The sequence below is a fragment of the Pan troglodytes genome, chromosome 15, assembly GCF_028858775.2.
Source record: "Pan troglodytes isolate AG18354 chromosome 15, NHGRI_mPanTro3-v2.0_pri, whole genome shotgun sequence".
In the NCBI taxonomy this organism is placed as follows: Eukaryota; Metazoa; Chordata; class Mammalia; order Primates; family Hominidae; genus Pan; species Pan troglodytes.
Window position 1 is genome coordinate 100,152,241 of NC_072413.2, and position 17,113 is coordinate 100,169,353.

The 17,113-nt window shown below is 44.8% G+C and overlaps 1 protein-coding gene across 38 annotated transcripts in view; it reads left to right on the forward strand.

The window, feature by feature from the left end:
* Window positions 1-446: 446 nt before the first annotated feature.
* Window positions 447-17,113, forward strand: part of WDR20 (WD repeat domain 20) — an 84,246-nt gene continuing 67,579 nt past the window's right edge. For 8 of the 38 annotated variants that reach the window (XR_010151272.1, XR_010151273.1, XM_063793876.1 and 5 more), the window contains exon 1: window positions 828-1,176. Coding sequence is in view for 21 of the 38 variants with exons in the window: in XM_063793876.1 (XP_063649946.1) it covers window positions 928-1,176 (249 nt within the window). In the remaining 17 variants the exon portion in view is untranslated. Of the gene's footprint in view, window positions 1,177-17,113 lie in introns of all 38 variants that reach the window. The other 30 variants (XM_063793877.1, XM_024348910.3, XM_054666319.2 and 27 more) reach the window with 18 other exon arrangements.

Genomic DNA, 17,113 nt, shown 5'->3' on the forward strand with positions numbered 1-17,113 from the left:
CGTAAACTACTGAGCAAGAGAAGTGAATCCTAAAAAGATTCAGTCCCCGGTTCCCAAAGCGCTTCCCCGCCCCGTGTTTCTGAACAGCTGGAGAGGACAAACCTCCGCTAAGAAGCGGAGGCCGCCAGTGCTCATCACACGCAGGAATTAGGATATCTGGCTTGAGAACACCTATGCTGTACCACATTCTTCTCTCCCCCTACCCCGCCTGAAATAAAACATAGTGAAGCGTAAATCTTGAGTCCCTTGGTACCTTCTCAGAAACGGCGGCGAGGAGGCTTCAGAGGGGCTTCCTGAGCGGGGATCCAGACGGTCGCGCGGGTATTCAGCACTCTGGGCGGGACAGTCCCTGTCCCGAAGGGAGGGCCCAGGAGGGGTGGAGCCGTCCCCGCCCGAACACGGGGGCATCCGCGCTCCCCGTAGGGTACCCCGCGTGCTGGCTCCGAAGCGGTGGCAGTCGGGGTGGCGCTCTTCCTCCGCTCTTTGGGGTCCCGGCGCCCCTCAGGGCAGGGCGGGAGACCGCTGAGGAGGCACCCTCAAGTTCACCTCAGGCTCATGACACCAGCCCCGCCGCGGTTCCCCCTGACCGGCTTTCCGCTGGCCCTGGCGGCTGCGGAACGGTCAACTAGACCCCACTAGCTGAAGCCGGCATCACCTGGGAAGCAGCCAGGCCGCCCGAAGGCCACACCCGGGGGAGGAGCCTGCGGACGCCCAGTCGGGTGGAGCACGCCAGGTGAGCACGCCTGCGCAGTCGGGCCGTAAACAAGCCCGCCCCTTCCCTTTGGCCCGCCCTCGCAGGGCTGGCCCGCGGGTGGGAGGGGCGAGAAGGAAGAGGCAGGGGGTGGGGGAAGAGGGAGCACCAGGAATAGCGCCTGCGCGGTGGGCGTGATCCGGGCACTTAGGGCAGGATGAACGCTGCTTTCCAAGATGGCGACGGAGGGAGGAGGGAAGGAGATGAACGAGATTAAGACCCAATTCACCACCCGGGAAGGTCTGTACAAGCTGCTGCCGCACTCGGAGTACAGCCGGCCCAACCGGGTGCCCTTCAACTCGCAGGGATCCAACCCTGTCCGCGTCTCCTTCGTAAACCTCAACGACCAGTCTGGCAACGGCGACCGCCTCTGCTTCAATGTGGGCCGGGAGCTGTACTTCTATATCTACAAGGGGGTCCGCAAGGTACCGACCCGGGCGTCACCGGAGCCAGCCAGCGGCGTAGGCAGAGGCCGGGAGCAGGGCGGTGACAGTGGGGCCAGGGTGACCGAGAGGGGTGGCCGTCGCTCTTACTTTTGAGTGGGCCGGTAACTCCACTGGGGTACTCCTGAGGAGAGGGGATTCAGGAGTAAGGAGGGTGGTGGCGGTGGCGTTTCGAAGGGGTGGGGGCAGTGGAAAGGGACCGTGGGGCGCGGGGGTTCTGGCTGGGAGGCTCCCGGGGGAGCCGGCTGCGTCCCCTCCAGCCTGGTCCATCAGGCTCTGACATGGCCAGGGAGCGGGCCTGCGAGTCCCCGGAAGAGGTGAGGTGGCCGTCTTGTCTGCTTCGATTGCCTCGCCTCCCTGGAGGGTTGGAAGTCTCGCCCTGGGTTAGAGAACAGGGACGCAAGACGGCTTAACAAGATCTCTGTAAGGCGGAACCGGGGCCGGGAAGCGGAGCATTGAGACTAGGTCAGAAAGAACCTGCTCGGCACGCAAGGCTACTCCACCTGCTGCCGCACTGACACTTCCTAGGAGCCTCTCCTGGTGTTAACATTTCTATTTCCAAAAACATCCGCGGGAGGACGGCTGTCACTGTCTCCGCCGTGGGGACCTTCTGAAAGATTGTTAAGGAGAGTCATCTTGTCCCTTGTAGTATGCGAAGGGCAGAGTACTACAGTTGAAATGATGTTTCCAGTGAACTAAGCTGGTTCAGAGGGGTTGTGTGAGAGTGCCCAGATTAATCTTGTCCAACAAGTCAGACTGTGTCCCAAACAGGGAGTGATATGCTTTAAAAGCTGCTTTAAAGGGACCATCCTTCTTGGCGGGCGAGTTACCGGTAATTCTGTGAAACATGTAAGCATCCTTTAAAAGTATCTCTTTAAAAGCAGCCATTTATTAGAGTTTTTCTTTCATTGGCTATGTAACTGTGTTTTCACTGAGAATTGCTTATTTTTGAGATTGTAGTCTTTGACTTGATGTCATGGAAGAGTGAGGAAATTAATGCATCCCACAGCACCTCCAAATAGGACAAGGTGATAAAAGATTAAGTCGTAAATGCATGTTAGCATGAAAATAAATTGTTCATATTGAAGAGTGAACATTCTTCAGGATTTAATATAGCCAGATCCAGTACAGGATTTTCGCTTGTTACAAGAGCTAGGGAAATGACAGTGGTATCTAAATGTAGCAAAGTTGTTTCTTTGATTCAGGGTGAATCTTTTTTATTAGTCTTTATGATAATAAGTGTACCACTGTATTTAGGGTATGCTGTTGGAAGTTATTAAGGGTAAATCGCTTGACCTTTTTTTTTTTCCTCGTTTGGAATTGCAAAAGCTCGAAGTAGTCTTCAGTCTAGGGGCTGAAGTTTTACTCCTACTCCCAACTTTGTCACTGACTTGTTGGGTGACCTTGGATAAGTTATTTAACTTCTATTTGCACCTCTTTAAAAAGGGAATGTTACAGTGCACGTTGTAATTAATAATATAATAATCATAATGAACTTTAAGGCCCTGAAACACTCAGTAGATGTAAAATATAGTTAAATACTAACTGTCAAATAAGAAGCTGCCGTCTTGACATTGATAATCAGAGTGAAAGGACCAATTTTGTCTCAGGAAATTAAGTTTAGAATTTTAAGTTATAAAAATTTATATTTATATAAAAATACGATGTGCTTAAAAACTAAATTCACTAGCAATTATTAATGTAGGAATTACTTAAAAATTTTTTTTTCTTTGAAATGTTATGACTTCCGAAGCATCCTAATGGCAGACCTTATCTGGATCTGGTAGCCCTGTTTTACATCATAAAGACAGGTTTCTTGCCTGGAAGTATCATTACAATAGTGTTCTCTTTTAGTGGGACGCTATTCCCTGAAGGGTAAAAGGAGGCAAGGTTTTTAAAACCACACCAAAAAATTATTTTAAACAAGATAAATGTGAAATACGTAAATTGCCCTTACCTGCATAATTTGAGTGTTTTAACGTTTTTTGGGTAAAATTTCATTTTCATGTGGTAGTATCTTGTAGATATATTTGCATTGTGTTGCAGATGTTTCTACTCTCTTTTAATTGTAACTTAAAACATTTTTTTCCATGAATGAGTTGGCATTTATTTGTTGTTATTTCTGAGTATAAGTGACTTTTTATGACATTTTCTGATTTAAAATATAGGAAATACATTTTCCTTAATTGGAAAACCAAAATTTACTTTTTAGAGTTAGTAGTTATAAACATATTTTTGACAGTTGGCTATTAAACACGTTTTTATTTTTGTTTTTAGAGACAGGATCTCATCCTGTTGCCTAGGCTGGAGTGCGGTGGCATGCTCATCGTTCACTACTGCCTCAAACTCCTGGGCTCAAATGATCTTCCCACTTCAGCCTTCCTAGTGGCTGGAACTACAGGTGTGCACCACCCTGGCTAATTAAAAAAAAAAAAAAAAGTTTTTTAGAGATGGAGGTCTTGCCGTATTGCCCAGGCTGGTCTTGAACTCCTGGCCTCAAGCGATCCTCCCACCTCAGCCTGCTAAAGTGCTGAGATTATAGGTGTGACCCACCATGCCCAGCGCACAGTTGGCTGTTTTGACTGTTTTTTTTTTTTTTTTTTTTTTTTTTTTGGTCCTTTGAGGCGTGTAAAATTTTACAATAATTATTTGGATTATTCAGAAGATCTAATTTAGATGAGTAAATTCAACTTAAGTCTGTGTGTAAAATGAGTAGAAAATAGGTCTTTTAAAGAACTTAACTCATTAATTACGTGCTACCATTCCTGAGAGGAAACATGGGGTCCTGGGGAAATGGAGTAGGTGAGGAAGTAGTCTAACATTCATGCTGAGGAGTGCAATCTTGATCCTTTTAAAAGGTTTACAGGTCAGTGTCTGGAGCTAGAAGGAACTTTAGAGTTTGTTATTTCACCCTCCTCAGAGCGAACCAAGGCCAGAGAGGGGATGCAAACCTGTTAGAATTTTTTCTCATAGTAAGGAAAATGAAGCACAGCTGAGTCTAAACTAGCTTAGAAGAGACTGATCCAGCTTTTTGATCACAGGGATATTATATACTCCAAGCACTTCAGAATCTACCCCGGCATTTTGCCATATATTATTTTATTAAATTCTTGTGGTAGATTAAAACATCTTTTCACAATCGAGGAAGTTTAGAATGGGGTTTCTTGTGTGAGGAGATGTAGTTTTGCAAATTTATTTAACTAAAGACAGTATTAACATTGATTTAATACTGACACTAATCATTTTACCAGGTTTGAGTGACTACTGTGATAGTAATAATACTAGGCAAGGTGATGTGAGGTATTCAGAGCTAAATAAGACCCTGTCCCTCTCCCCAAAAGACTTTCAACTACTAGCTTTTAAACATCTTTTTTTTTTTTTTTTGAGACAAAGTCTAGCTCTGTCACCCAGGGTGGAGGGCAGTGGCACAATCTCGGCTCACTGCAACCTCTGCCTCCTAGGTTCAAGCGATTCTCCTCCCTCAGCCTCCCGAGCAGCTGGGACTACAGGTGCGTACCACCACGCCCAGCTAATTTTTATATTTTTGGTAGAGATGGGGTTTCATCATATTGGCCAGGCTGGTCTCGAACTCCTGACCTCGTGATCCACCCTCCTCGGCCTTCCAAAGTGCTGGGATTACAGGCGTGAGCCACTGCACCCGGCCGTAAACATCTTTATTACATACTTTGTTCTCCTTTTTTTAAAAAAGAGATTGTGGTCGGGTGCAGTGGCTCACACCTGTAATCCCAGCACTTTGGGAGACTGAGGTGGGAGGATCGCTTGAGCCCAGGAGTTTGAGACCAGCCTGGATAACATATCAATACCCTGTGTCCACAAAAAAAAATAACAAAAAAAAAATTAGCTGGGCATGGTGGTATGTGCCTGTAGTCACAGCTACTTGGGAAGCTGAGGAGGGCTCTTGAGCCGAAGAGTTAAGGTTACAGTGAGCTATGATTGTGCCACTGTACCCCAACCTGGGCAACAGAATGAGACCCTTTCTTTAAAACAACAAAAAAGGGGAGTGGGGCTGTGCGCCATGGCTCACACCTGTAATCTCAGCGCTTTGGGAGGCTGAGGCAAGTAGATGACCTGAGGTCAGGAGTTTGAGACCAGCCTGGCCAACATGGTAAAACCCCGTCTCTACTAAAAATACAAAATTAGCTGGGCGTGGTGGTGCTTGCCTATAGTCCCAGCTACTCGGGAGGCCGAGGCAGGAGAATCACTTGAACCCTGGAGTCGGAGGTTGCAGTGAGCCAAGATCATACCACCGCACTCCAGCCTGGGCGACAGAGCTAGACTCTGTCTCAAAAAAAAAAAAAAAAGATTGTTTTAGGATGTAGGATAAAAGATGCCAAAGGTAAGGTAGCTGGGCTTATTGGACCAATCCTCTCATTTTATGGACATCTGTTTTTACATAAATATAAATGGCCTCCATTCAGATCTCAGCTTAACCATCACTTCCTCAGGAAATTTTTCTTTGAATCCCCATGGTGTATCAGTTTTACCCTATTACATGTTTTTTTGTTTTGTTTTGTTTTTTTGTTTTTGAGACAGAATCTTGCTCTGTTGCCCAGGCTGGAGTGCAGTGATGTGATCTTGGCTCACTGCAACCTCTGCCGCCCGGGCCCAAGTGATTCTTGTGCCTCAGCCTCCCGAGTAGCTGGGATTACAGGCATGTGCCACCATGCCCAGCTCATTTTTGTATTTTAATAGAGATGGGGTTTTGCCATGTTGGCCAGGCTGGTCTTGAACTCCTGGCCTCAAGTGATTCACCTGCCTCAGCCTCCCAAAGCACTGGGATTACAGGCTCTATGTTCTTAGAGCATCTTGTGCTTTGCCTTCCTAGCACTTTTCTGAATTTGTAATTCTGTGTGATGATCCAACTGTGCCTTCTATAAAACAAAGCTCCCTTAGAATAGGGACCTTATCTTTCCTGCTCTCCATCTTCTCAATGCCCAGTGCAGTGTCCAGTTTAGAGTTAGGCCCTTGCTGTGTACTTGTTGAGTGAATGACTGAGTAAAGCCATGTCTGTCTATGCCAAACTTGAAAGAGATCTTTAGAAGATGAAAAACCTATTCAGTTTTGGGCCCAAAAGTAACTTGGGTATTTTTTAATAGCTCATATCTTTTAAAAGACATTTAAAAATATTGCTAGTAGGTAAAAAATTTAACCTTCTTAAAATAGGGAAATCGTGTAAGAGACAATGAAGTAATAGTAAACAAATGACACAGATTACTTTTGATCTACTTCTGTCAAACCATGTCACCTACAAGATCCATGTACAACTTTTAAAAACTGTTCTCAGGCCAGGAGTGGTGGCTCATACCTATAATCCTAACACTGTTGGGAGGCCAAGGCGGGAGGATTGCAGGGGTCCAGCCTGGGCAACACAGTGAAACCTCGTGTGGGTTGGAGACCAGCCTGGACAACATAGTGAAACCCTGTCTCTACAAGGGTGGGCGTGGTGTCACGTGCCTCTAGTCCCACCTACTTGGAAGGCTGAGGTAGAAGGGTCACTTGAACTGGGGAGGTTGAGGCTGCAGTGAGCTGTAATCGTGTCACTGCACTCCAGCCCGGGCAAGAGAGTGAGAGCCTGTTTCAAAAAAACAAAACAATCAATAATAAACAAAAACTATACTCAGAATTACTTAACATTCAAGCCAAAGAACCTTCCTACCTTCCCACATCTTAAGATTCCAGGTCACAAATGTACTGCCCAGAGAAGTTACTGAAGTGGTAACTACAGGAGGTAGGAAGTAGATTTAGAGGATTCTAAGGTTTTTCCATCTCTAAAGCTTATATGATTCTGTACTCAGTTGTTTTTTTTTTTTTTTAAATGGAAATGGATTCATCATTCTATTGGGGAGATATCTTCATCTCTTTGATTCATTGCCTACTTGATTTGGAATTGAGAGGGGTGGGGTGTTTGGGAAAGCAAGCTGAAAACATTGTGATTTCTAGGTATTTATGCTGGAACAGTTTTTTTGTTTGTTTGTTTGTTTGTTTGTTTTTGAGACGAAGTCTTGCTCTGTCGCCCAGGCTGGAGTGCAGTGGCTTGATCTTGGCTCACTGCGACCTCTGGCACCCGGGTTTTAAGCGATTCTCCTGCCTCAGCCTCCGAAGTAGCTGGGATTACAGGCACTTGCCACCATGCCCAGCTAATTTTTGTATATTTAGTAGAGACAGGGTTTCAGCATCTTGGCCAGGCTGGTCTTGAACTCCTGACCTTGTGATCCACCCGTCTCGGCCTCTCAAAGTGCTGGGATTACAGGTGTGAATCACCATGCCCGGCTAGAAGAGCTTTATGTTCATGATGCTGAGATGAAGTTGGGGCCAGAAGAAGAGTCAGTTGATAAAAGCTAAAGTATTTTTAGATCCTGATTAAAGAAGAAGGTAATGGGTTGACTTGAGAGAGAATGAGCGTTCTGTTATGGGAATGCTCATATGGGAAATGTTCTTTTTGTCAAAAACTGCAGGACCACCTGTTGGTGACATTGGAGGAATTCCTGCTTTGTGTGGGAGGGTGAACTAGATGCCTTTAAAAAAAATTTCCCCCCCGCAGACTTGTTTTAGATACTTTACTGCTTCAGAGAGGGTCATGTTCACACCATTCTCCCCTTTTGTAATTTTTCACACCTCCCTGGCTCCCCTTTTATAATTTAGAAAGAGGTTTAGAAGTCTGTAACTTTTTGTATTAGATTTACTTTGAGAAATCTTGTACTTAATTTAGTAGGTCACAGAGGGTTGCTGAATGACTGGAAACTTGTGTTTCTTTTCCATTAAGGTCTATTTGCTGACTTCTGAAATATTGATGATTTATTTGACTTTAGAATTTTGCATACTGAGGGGAAAGCATCTTAATATATCATTTAAAGCAGGAGATACTTTCATACTATACCTGGGTTCTCTTGGCTTTGAAGAGGAGGGTGGTCATGAGATATTGAAAGATTGCATGGGTGGCCTGTAATCCCAGCACTTTGGGAGGCTGAGGCGGGTGGATCATCTGGGGTTAGGAGTTCAAGACCAGCCTGGCCAACACGGGGAAACCACATCTCTACTAAAAATACAAAAATTAGCCAAGTATGGTGGCGCATGCCTGTAATCCCAGCTACTCAGGAGGCAGGAGAATCACTTGAACCCAGGAGGTGGAGGTTGCAGTGAGCCAAGATCGTGCCAGTGCACTCCAGCCTGGGCAACAAAGCGAGACCTTCCCAAAAAAGGAGGACTTCATGGGTAGATATGAGCAATGGTGAGAAGCACCTGGAATATGTCATGGAAGTCCGTGAGATAGTCATGAATGCCATTCTTTCAGCAAATATTCATGGAGTATGCCTACCAGATATGAGGTACTGTTTTAGATGCTGGGTGTAGTCAAAGTCTCTGCCCTCAAGAAATGTGTCACTTATACGATATTTATTATCATTGACTTAATATAGTGACTTAAGGGTAATGTGCTTTGATGGCAAACTTGAGCTTGAGCAAGCATCAAAACATGGTGGATTTTGTCACTGAGTGGTTTGGCTGTATGGCTAAAGAACCTTGTTTTATTTTATTTTAGTTTTAGTTTTAGTTTTGGAGACAGAGTCTCACTCTGTTCCCCAGGCTGGAGTGCAATGGCATGATCTTGGTTCACTGCAACCTCTGCCTCCCGGGTTCAAGCCATTCGCAGGCCTCAGCCTCCCGAGTAACTGGGATTACAGGCACCTGCCACCACACCCCGCTAATTTTTGTCTTTTTAGTAGAGACGGGGTTTCCCCATGTTGGCCAGGCTGGCCTTGAACTCCTGACCTCAGGTGATCCACCTGCCTGGGCCTCCCAAAGTGCTGGGATTACAGGCGTGGGCTACTACGCCTGGCCAAGAACCTTGTTTTAAAAATAGGAAGATTTTTGTCGTCTGGAATTTAGTATCTCAGAGAATAATTCTGTTTGTTTCTCAGTGAGGTTAGTTTGTGCAGTAATATGAAATGTGATCTTGTTTGGTTATTCAGGAGAAGACCTTAAAAATAGAAGTAACCTTAATTGGTAGACATTTCTAATTGGTAGACTTCAGTTTTAATTTTCAGGACACTTGAAATTGACAGCATCAGTGACAAGTTACCTTGGCTCATGCCCTTAATCCCAGTATTTTAGGAGACCGAGGCAGGAGGATTGCTTGAGCCCCAGGAGTTTGAGACCAGCCAGGGCAACATAGTGAGAGCTCATCTCTACAAGAAAAAATTAGCCAGGTGTGGTGGTGCACGCCTGTGGCCCCAGCTATTCAGGTGGCTTAGGTGGGAGAATTGCTGGAGCCTGGGAGGTTGAGGCTGCAGTGAGCGGAAATTGTGCCACTGGACTCCAGCCTGGGTGACAGAGCTGAGACTCTGTCTCAAAAAAAAAAAAAAAATCATAATCCTCATTCATCAAGCATTTATTGATGACTGGTATATACAAGGCACTGCTGTCTATTGTGGCTGATGTGAAGTGTATTTAACACTCCTGTCTTTAAAGAGTTTGGCTTTGTGTGTGTGTGTGTGTGCGTGTGTTTAGAACAGGGTCTCACTGTGTCACCTAGGCTGGAGGGCAGTGGCACAATCATAGCTCACTGCAGCTTCAACCTCCTGGGCTCAAGTGATCCTCCCGCCTCAGCCTCCTGAGTAATTGGGACTACAGGCATGTGCCACTGTGCCTGGATAATTTTTTAAAAATTTTTTGTAGGCCAGGCGCGGTGGCTCACGCTTGTAATCCCTGCACTTTGGGAGGCCAAGGCGGGCGGATCACGAGGTCAGGAGTTTGAGACCGTCCTGGCTAACACGGTGACACCCCCTCTCTACTAAAAATACAAAAAAAATTAGCCGGGTGTGGTGGCGGGTGCCTGTAGTCGCAGCTACTCAGAAGGCTGAGGCAGGAGAATACTTGAACCCGGGAGGTGGCGCTTGCAGTGAGCTGAGATCGCGCCACTGCACTCCAGCCTGGGCGACAGAGTGAGACTCTCTCAAAACAAAACAAACAAACAAAAAAATACATAAATAAATACATTTTTTTCTTTTGTAGAGACTGGGTCTTGCTGTGTTGCCTAGTCTGACCTTGAACTCCTGGGCTCAAGTGATCCTTTTGCCTTGTGCTCCCAAAGTGCTGGGATTACAGATGTGAGCCATTGTTCCCGGCTGATTTTGTATTTATCATTATAATACAAAGTAGAGGATATGTGCTCTGCATGTGGCATAGCAATATAAGTATCAAGTGGAATTAAGGAGTAAAGGTGAAGTGGAAAAGTATTTCTCTGCCTAGTAGAAGAATATTGCATTGGGTTTCAAATAGATAATTTGCCCTAAAATGTTGTGTGCAGATCATATTTTTTATAAATTTTTAAATTTGTTGCCTTGTATTTCTAATTTCAGAAATGCTATATTTTTATTTCTGATTGAGCGTAAGATGTCGACTGCTCTTTTAGCATTTTTCTCAACTTTTCAGCTTCTCTGCCAGTTGGTAATTTGTAAATTGAGAAATATTTTGTGTCATCAATTCTATTTTATTTATTTATTTATTTGAGACAGAGTCTCACTCTGTCGCCCAGGCTGGAGTGCAGTGGCTCGATCTCAGCACACTGCAACCTCTGCCTCCTGGGTTCAAGCAGTTCTCTGCCTCAGACTCCAGAGTGGCTGGGACTGCAGGCACACGCCACCACGCCCGGCTAATTTTTGTATTTTTTAGTAGAGATGGGGTTTCACTGTATTGGCCAGGCTGGTCTCTTAACTCCTCACCTCGTGATCCATCCGCCTTGGCCTCCCAAAGTGCTGGGATTACAGGCATGAGCCACCGCACCCGGACATCGATTCTATTTTGTAGTAGATTTTTTAAAAGTAGATATATTATTCTAAAAACATGCCAAATCAGTTTGTGTTACAGCTTATCTTGCTTTGTATCAATAGGAAAATAGCTTAAATATATAGGTTTTATAAGAAAGAAGCAAGAATCATTCATGAGGAAGGAATTTATAAGGATTTTATATTTACAAAGTAAGAATCAGGCCTGGCATAGGATTACATCACGCCTGTAATCCTAGCACGTTGGGAAGCCGAGGTGGGAGGATTTCTTGAGGCTAGGAGTTGGAAACAAGCCTGGACAACATAGTGAGACCCCATCTCTACAAAAAATTAAAAATTAGCTGAGTGTGGTGGTGTGCGCCTGTAGTCCCAGCTACTCAGGGGGCCGAGGTGAGAGGATTGCTTGAGCCCAGGGTGGGGAGGTCGAGGCTGCACTGTGATTGAGCCACTGCACTCCAGCCTCAGCGACAGAATGAGACCATCTCAAAAAAAAGTAAGAATAATTCAGTAAGAGGGAATATTTTAACATCTTAGTTACCGCATTGTAGATTATTGCTCTGCCATGAAGCTGTTTTTTTCTTTAGTTGACTCACAGCCAGCTTACCCTTTTACTACCCTTTTTTGTTCTGCTACAGTAAAACTTGTACAGGTGCTCATTCTCTTTACTTACTTGGATCTCTGCTTTAGAGCTCTGTCTTGCCTTAATATTTCATTTAATAAATATTTGAGTAGTTTTTGTGTGAAAAGCAGTATGCCAGACTTTGGGAAATCAAAGAAGTATGAGGTATGGGCCCTGACCTTAAGAGTATCATCTAACCAAGGACGGACATGATATTCACACACTCATTCTAAGAGGACTTACTGAGTGCCTGCTCTATATTGTTAAGAATCTCTGCTGTCAAAGAGTTCACAGTCCAGTGGAATAATCAAGGGCTTATTCATTCAACTAACATTTATTGGACCTGTGGATCCAAAGATAAATAAGACATAGTCCCTGGCCCAAAGTGCCTACAGTCTAGTGGTGAGACAGACAAGTAAACCAGCAATGATAAGGCAGCTGCTAAAAGGCATTCAGAACTGAACATTGCCTATTAATAGGTGCTGTGTACAGTTGGTGAGAGGATAAATGCATAACTCTTTAAAGTTTATAGCCTTTTTATTTTCTCTTCAAAACCATCCATTGGGGAATTTTTTTTTTTTTTTTTTTTTTTTTTTGTCATTGGAGAGATTGTAGTGTGTCCACCGATAATGAAGGGCTACAGTAGAGCCTGATGTTAAACCCAAGGCCTGTGCCTAGGCCTCTTACACGAGCTTTTCTGTCAAAAAACGAACTATGACTGATACTGATGTGATTCCTGAGAGTGGGAAATAGTAGGCTAAAAAGTAATTAGGAGGCGTTTTTTTGTTTTTGTTTTTGTTTTTTTGAGACAGGGTCTCACTTTGTAGCCCAGGCTGGAGTGCAGTGGCTCAATCATAGCTCACTGCAGCCTTGAACTCCTGGGCTGAAGCCATCCTCTCACCTTAGCCTCCCATGTAGCTGGGACTACAGGTGTGCACCACCACGCCTGGCTAATTTTTTTTTTGGTAGAGACAAGGTCTTGCTGTGTTGTCTGGGTTGGTCTTGCCTGGGTTCAAACGATCTTCCTTCCTTGGCCTCCCAAAATGTTGGGATTATAGGCATGAACCACCATGCTGGGCCAGGAAATATTTTATAGAAGAGATATGACATGGGTACTCTTTTCTTTTCCTTTTTCTTTTTTTTTTAATGAAACAAGATTTCACTTTGTCACCTAGGCTGGAGTGCAGTGACACAATCATGGCTCACTGCAGCCTCAACCTTCTGGGCCCAAATAATCCTCCTGCCTCAGCCTTCCAAGTAGCTGAGTCCATAGGAGCATGCTACCACCCACACCCACCTGGCTAATTTTTACTTTTTTTGTTTTTGGACACAGGGTCGGTCTCACTCTGTTGCCCAGGCTGGAGTGCACTGGCACGATCTCAACTCACTGCAACCTCCGCTTCCTGGGATCAAGGGATCTTCCCACTTCAGCCTCCTGAGTATCTGGGACTATAGGCACCATGCCCCGCTAATTTCTGTATTTTTTTATAGAGACAGGGTTTCACCATGTTGCCCAGGCTGGTCTTGGACTCCTGACCTGATATCATCCTCCCATCACAGCCTCCCAAAGTGGTAGGATTATAGGTGTGAGCCACTGAACCCTGGCCCATGAGTACTCTTTTTCTTCCTCTCGGATATAAAGAAATGATCTGAACATCCCTGGAAGTATTGATAAGAAAGACAGCAAGATTTAAGAGATCATGTAATAATAGTAACAGCTGACATTATTAATAACATATTAATCATGTTAATAATAGTGTGGATTATGGATAATTATGGACATTGTGCTAACAGATTATGCAGGATCTCCCTTTTTTTTTTTTTTTTTTTGAGACGGAGTCTTGCTCTGTCACCAGGCTGGAGTACAGTGGGGTGATCTCGGCTCACTGCAGCCTCCGCCTCCCAGGTTCAAGCAATTCTCCTGCCTCAGACTCCCGAGTAGCTGGGACTATAGGCGTGTGCCACCATGCCCGGCCAATTTTCATATTTTTACTACAGACGGGGTTTCACCATGTTGGTCAGGATGGCCTGGATCTCTTGCCCTCATGATCCACCTGCCTCAGCCTCCCAAAGTGCTGGGATTATAGGCGTGAGCCACCATACCTGGCCCCATGATCTCGTTAAATCTTTGCAAATAATCTTATAAAGTAGACACTATTAGTATCCTTATTTTACAGGTGAGAAAATGAGATTTGTAGCAACTGGATACTTTGCATAGGTTATAAAACTAATAAGCCATTGCCCTGGGGTTTGAATCCAGTTCTGTTCAACCCTAGAACCAGAGTGCTTAACAATAAGCTAGGGACTTATATTGTCAGTAAGCACAGGACTAGGAGTCTCATTGGGAGCTCTGGTCCCTGCCCAAATCTCATGTTGATTAGTAATCCCTAGTATTGGAGGTGGGGCCTGGTGGGAGGTGATTAGATCAAGGGGTGGATTTCTCAGGAATGGTTTAGCACCATCTACTTGGTGCTGCCCTCACGCTAGTGAGTACGAGTTCTCTCCAGAACTAGCTGTTTAAAAGTGTGTGTGGCACTTCCTTGTCTCCCTCTTGCACCTTCTTTCTCCATGTGAAGTGCCTGCTCCCCCTTCACCTTCTGCCATGATTGAAAGCTTCTTGAGGCCTCCATAGAAGCTGAGTAGATGGCAGCACTATGCTTCCTGTAGAGGTTGCAGAACCATGAGCCAGTGAAACCTCTTTCTTTTTTTTTTTTTTTTTTTTTTTGAGATGGAGTCTTGCTCTGTCACCCAGGCTGGAGTGCAGCGGTGTGATCTCGGCTCACTGCAAGCTCCGCCTCCTGGGTTCACGCCATTCTCCTGCCTCAGCCTCTGGAGTAGCTGGGATTACAGGCGCCCACCACCACGCCTGGCTAATTTTTTGTATTTTTAGTAGAGATGGGGTTTCACCATGTTAGCCAGGATGGTCTCGATTTCCTAACCTCATGATCTGCCCGCCTCAGCCTCCGAAAGTGCTGGGATTACAGGCGTGAGCCACCGTGCCCGGCCACCTCTTTCTTTATAAATTACCCAGTCTCAGGTATTTCCTTGTAGCAATGGAAAAACAGCCTAATACACTGCCAGATGAGATTTGCTAGTACAACCTGTGCCCTCCCTAGAACCTCTTTATACTAACTGCTTCCTCTACTAGGAATGCTCACCTCCCTTATTTTATGCATTGCTGGCTCCTTCTTGCTGTTTAGATCACAGCTGAAATGTCACCATCCATCAGAGAACCTACTCTTGACCATCGATTTGTGGTAGCTATTGGCCACCTTCAGTAACATCACTCTTTTAAATACCGTTTGTCTGGGTACAGTGGCTCATGCCTATAATCCCAGCACTTTGGGATGCTGAAGCAGGAGGATTGCTTGAGGCCCAGAGTTTGAGACCTTGTCTCACTATGTTAAAAATTTTTTTAAATGAGCTAGATGTGGTAGCACGCACCTGTAGTTCCAGGGGAGACTGAGATGGGAGGATCTCTTGAGCATAGGAGTTTGAGGTTGCAGTGAGCTGTGCTCATGCTACTGCATTCCAGCCTGTGTTACAGAGCAAGACCCTGTCTCAAAAAAAGAAAATCTTTCATATACTACTTACTACTGGTTGTCTTAGTCTCTCAGACTACTGTAACAAAATACCATGGATTAGGTAGCCTGTAAAGAACAGAAGTGTATTTCTCACAGTTCTGGAGTCTGGGAAGTCAAGATGAAGGTGTTGGCGGATTCATTATCTGGTGAGGGCTCTCTTTCTGGTTGGTGTCTACTCACTGTGTCCTCACATGGTGGAGGGGGAAGGCAGCTCTGTGGGACCTCTTTTATAAGGGCACCAGTCCCATCCATGGGAGCCACACCACCATGATCTAATCACCCAGAAGCCCCTACCTCCTGATATTATCACATTGGTGATGAGGTTTCAACAAATGAATTTTGGGGGGACACAAACATTCAGACCATAGCACTGGTATTGTCATGTTTACTTATGTATGCATTTGTCTGTCTCTTTCACCTTCCTTATTGAACATAAGCTTCCTGAGAGCATGAATAAGCCTTTCTGTCTTATTCATCATTGTATCCCCTGTTCGGTACCTAGAACAGTGCTTGGCATGTTGCAGGCACTGAAATATTTATTGAATGAATAAATGAGTGTATACTTTGTTGCCTTTTTGTTTGTATGCTGTCCTTGATTATTGGTGAGAATGATAACTTCACAGTCTATAAAGCATTTACATAGAGCACTTTAGTTGAGCTTTATGGGAGGTAAGGTCAGGCAGTCATTTATTGTTATTGTTCCTACTTTATGGAAGAAGAAATGGATTCAAGGACATAGATAATAATTGATAGGATTATTAATAATTGATAGGACAAAGACTTGTGACTTTGTCCAGCTTTTACTCCCTGCATTAACCTGAAGCTGCCATCCCGGCAGTTCTGAGTTTAAAATAGACCAACTCATGTTTGGAGCCTTTTTAGTGGTTGAGATTGCTCCAACAGTGCATATTTTGCCTTTTGTACGATGATCTATGTGACTTTGAGCAGGTTGTTTAACCTCTCAGAGCCTCGGGTTTCATTTTTTGTAAATAGAGATGAGAATATCTGTCCTGCATACTTCACTGTTTTTTTAGGATTAGTGAGATAATTAATAAACACTCTTTCAGAAATGGTAAGGTACTGTCAAATGTAAGATATTTCTTTTAGTTATACAAGGATATACCAAAGGGCTGCAACTGACTCATTCTACTATCTCTCACATGTGACTTGCTAATTGACTGCTGTTTTCTTTCATCTGGAGCCCTGCAAGGAGAAGGGGGAACTGGGTAAGAATGGGGAAAGGAGAGCAGCCTTAGAGAGACCAGAGAGAGATTACTGGGAGAGCAGTGTGGGAATTTTCAAAGGTTGAAGAGACTCTGGGGAGAAGGGAAAGCAGATGTAGGAGCTCAGCATTTTCCATCCCTTTGTAGATGTGCAGACTATGTCTGCTCTATTAGACAGCATTGACTCATTAGGGCTCCTTAGCCTGACTAGAATTTAGAGGGTAGCCTGAATGGGAAAAATATTTCACCTTAAAAAATTTATTTATTTATTTATTTTACTAACCTCTGACATTTAACATGTTCCTCAGTTATGAATATAGACATCACAATAATAATGGGACCTGTGGCAATTATCAATGAAAATCACAGACATTTTTTCCTTTTTTTTTTTGAGAGGGTCTCCCTGTCACCCAGGCTGGAGTGCAGTGGTGTGATGTGGGCTCACTGCAACCTCCACCCCTGGGCTCAAATGATCTTCCCACCTGACTTTCTCAGGTAGATGGGTCTACATGAAGCTTGGCTAATTTTTAATTTTTTTTTGTGTGTGTGTGGAGACAAAGTCTCACTATATTATAGCCTAGGCTGGTGTTGAACTCCTGGGCTCATGCGAACCTCCCACCTCGGCCTCCCAAAGCATTGGGATTAGAGGCATGAGGCAGAGGCAGCACTCCCGGCCCACAGATGTTTTCA